The sequence below is a fragment of the Pteropus alecto genome, unplaced genomic scaffold (genome assembly GCF_000325575.1).
Source record: "Pteropus alecto unplaced genomic scaffold, ASM32557v1 scaffold21, whole genome shotgun sequence".
In the NCBI taxonomy this organism is placed as follows: Eukaryota; Metazoa; Chordata; class Mammalia; order Chiroptera; family Pteropodidae; genus Pteropus; species Pteropus alecto.
The window spans coordinates 23,107,192-23,109,966 of NW_006436282.1; the positions used below are offsets into that span (position 1 = coordinate 23,107,192).

At 46.2% G+C, this 2,775-nt stretch overlaps 1 protein-coding gene across 3 annotated transcripts in view; it reads right to left on the bottom strand.

Annotated features, from left to right (window-relative positions):
* Window positions 1–2,775, bottom strand: part of PDE1C (phosphodiesterase 1C) — a 411,511-nt gene that overhangs the window by 341,633 nt on the left and 67,103 nt on the right. For all 3 annotated transcript variants that reach the window (XM_015589544.2, XM_025046879.1, XM_025046881.1), the window contains exon 2: window positions 1,371–1,421. In XM_015589544.2, coding sequence (XP_015445030.1) covers window positions 1,371–1,421 — 51 coding nt within the window. The remainder of the gene's footprint in view (window positions 1–1,370; window positions 1,422–2,775) is intronic.

Here is a 2,775-nt window from a genome sequence, read left to right on the forward strand (position 1 = left end):
GGTTATCACTCCCGCTTATTGATCTGCCTGACTACTGCTCAGGAGATGAAGAACTAAAGAGCTGTGCGATAAAATACTTATTTTGGAAATAATGAATCCAGGTAGGAGGGAGTGTTTTATTACACAGTTTCTAAAATGTGAGCACTTAAGGCTCTTTCATTATCATACATTATTACAGCTCTATAAAAATCATTTCTAGGAATCAGTCCCAAAGTGTCACAGCCTCCCAAAAGGAGCTAGAAGGCTGAGTTTAGAAAAAAGCCCTGTAAATAGAGAAATTTAACTTGCGATCCTCCGCATGAAGACTCGCCCCAGCCGTATCCTCACTAGGGACGTGACCGAGCCTCTGAACAACGCGGTGACGGAAAATGCTCATGCCACGACTTCCAAAGAAAGCAACTTATAACGGAGAGAAGGTGGGTCTGAACTTCTGTTTTTTCGGATGGGAAAGCTGAGGCCCAGAAAGGGTGAGAGAAATCACGTTCAGTGAGACTCTGAGGAGCGTCGGTGCCGGGGACGGGGGGGAACCCCTCTATTTTCACTGACGGTCCCACACTTTCTCCACGCGACGCCCGGCCGCTGTGGGGAGCATCTGCCCCCAGCCCTGCTCAGTCTCTGGTGTTTCCGCCCCCTTCACTAGGACCTGGCTTTTCGTTAACTGGCTGTGTCGTTCACTGATCACATTGGCACAGACATACTGAGAGGCTCTTGACTCCTGCTCTCCCATTAGGGTCAAGACCTGGAGACGAAGGAGTCGAGTGAAATCGAGGGGGGCCCGAGGCCCTTACGAATACCCCTGGGCCAAAGGAAAACCGCTCAATCCATCCGAGCTTCTCAGATGTCCCCTAAGTCGGGTAAAGCCAGCAGAGCTGGTCCTTATGTGCACTTTGGGCAGTGACGATGCTTTCACAGCACGTGGGCCTTGACGACTATGAGCATTTCACATACTCTCTTCTGTCTTCATGAAAAGCCCAGCCCAGTGCGGTGACTCTCAGATATACACAGAAATCACCTGAGGATTTGTTAAAATGCAGGCTCTGGTTTAGTAGGTCTGGGGTGGCCTGGGGCCCTGTATTCCTAAAAAGAAATCCCCCAGGTGAAGTCTATTCTGCTCCCAGGACCATACTTCAAATAGCAAAGCCTGGAGCACAGTTTGATAAACCATGGTTCTAAGGTCCGAAAGGCGAGAGCAATGACTAGCTAACCCATGGAGGGGCTCGAATGGGATATTAACCCACTGAACACATGTCTGAAATTACTCTTTTATTGACAGTGTTTCATGGACACCTGGCAGGATGACAGAGGTGAATCGCACAAGCAAAAAGGCCTCTGAAGGAGCCCAGGAAAGGAGTGACACAAGATGTACTCACGGGAGAAGCGGGCAAGTGGTCTGGCAGTCTTGTCTCCAGCTTCATTTGCAACTAGAAAAAAAAAAAAAGGATGCTTTTAAGAATAAGGCCTGTGTGTCCACGAATCATGCCCCGCCGATGGCTAAACCTCCGCACGATCTGACAGTCAGCCACGTTTGAGAGTCTCTGTAAGAGAATAAAAGCAATTTCACTTCTTCTCTGCGTCTCTGATGCTGTTCTCAACGCCTAAATGAGGTCGGATGCCTTCATCGATTTGATTAGAACAGCTGAAGAAAGCTGGAGGGGACCTAAGCAGTATCGAGTTTACTATGCTTGGAGGAGTTGATCGGCTTGTGTCCACTTAGGAGTCAGGCAGGCCTGGCTTCCGAGCCAGTGTGCATCCATCCTTCAGCCTCGAGGTTCCTCTCGTCGACCGTCCCGGACACACACTTGCGCCCCAACCACTTGCCATGAGGCCGATTAGCTCAGATGAACAGGGGCAAAGCCCCTGGGGTGCCAGGAGATAACACGGTTGGTTTTTATTACGGATATTTAGATTTAGACACTAACAAACAGAAGGCTTCAAAATTGGGGGGATCAGGAAATTGTTCAGAAAACCTTCCCCCTAAAGCTTCTCCGCAGGACAGTGTACCCTCCTGTGGAAAGCCTCTACGTGACTTCCCATGTCGATAGTCGTAATCGATGTCCCCTATATTATGAACACCGTCTTTGGGATTAAAAAAGAGAACAGTTATCAAATAGAAACAGAAGTTTCGCTCACTTTAAACATTAATTTTAATGCCCATAAAAATTTTACCTTGGTTGTTTTGTATGTGCGTAGTCAAGAGGAGTATATATTTGTGATAGAATTGAATGAACGCCCAAAGCAATCAACTGGAAAAACCTGTTCATTTTAGTTTAGAAAAAGCATTTGATAAATAGGCAGAAAAAAAGAGGCTGCTATTGTAATCATTAATGTATGAGAAGCTGCATTGCAGGACAAAAGAAATACCTGTCTCATAAATGCACGACAACACTGTACAAAGAATAAAAGGGATCAAAAAAATTGTTTCACCCTGTCCCGAAGGTAAACATTTTTAAATGTACTACGTGCGAACAGGTTTTTAAAAATTAATGGATTCGAAAAAACAGACTCACAACTATAGAGGACAATCTGGTGGCGGCCGGAGGGGAGGGGGGTTGGGAGGTTGGGAGAAAGGGGTGAAGGGTTAAAGAAGTATAAATGAGTAGTTGATAGATGGTCACAGGGACGGGGAGCACGGCAGAGGGAACGCAGTCAGCAGTAATTTAATAGCTAGGTGGAGGGTCAGAGGAGAGAGCAATTAGGGGGATCATTTTATAAACGATATAAATGTCTAACCAATGTACTGTATACTCGAAACTAATAAAAAATAAATTTTTTTAA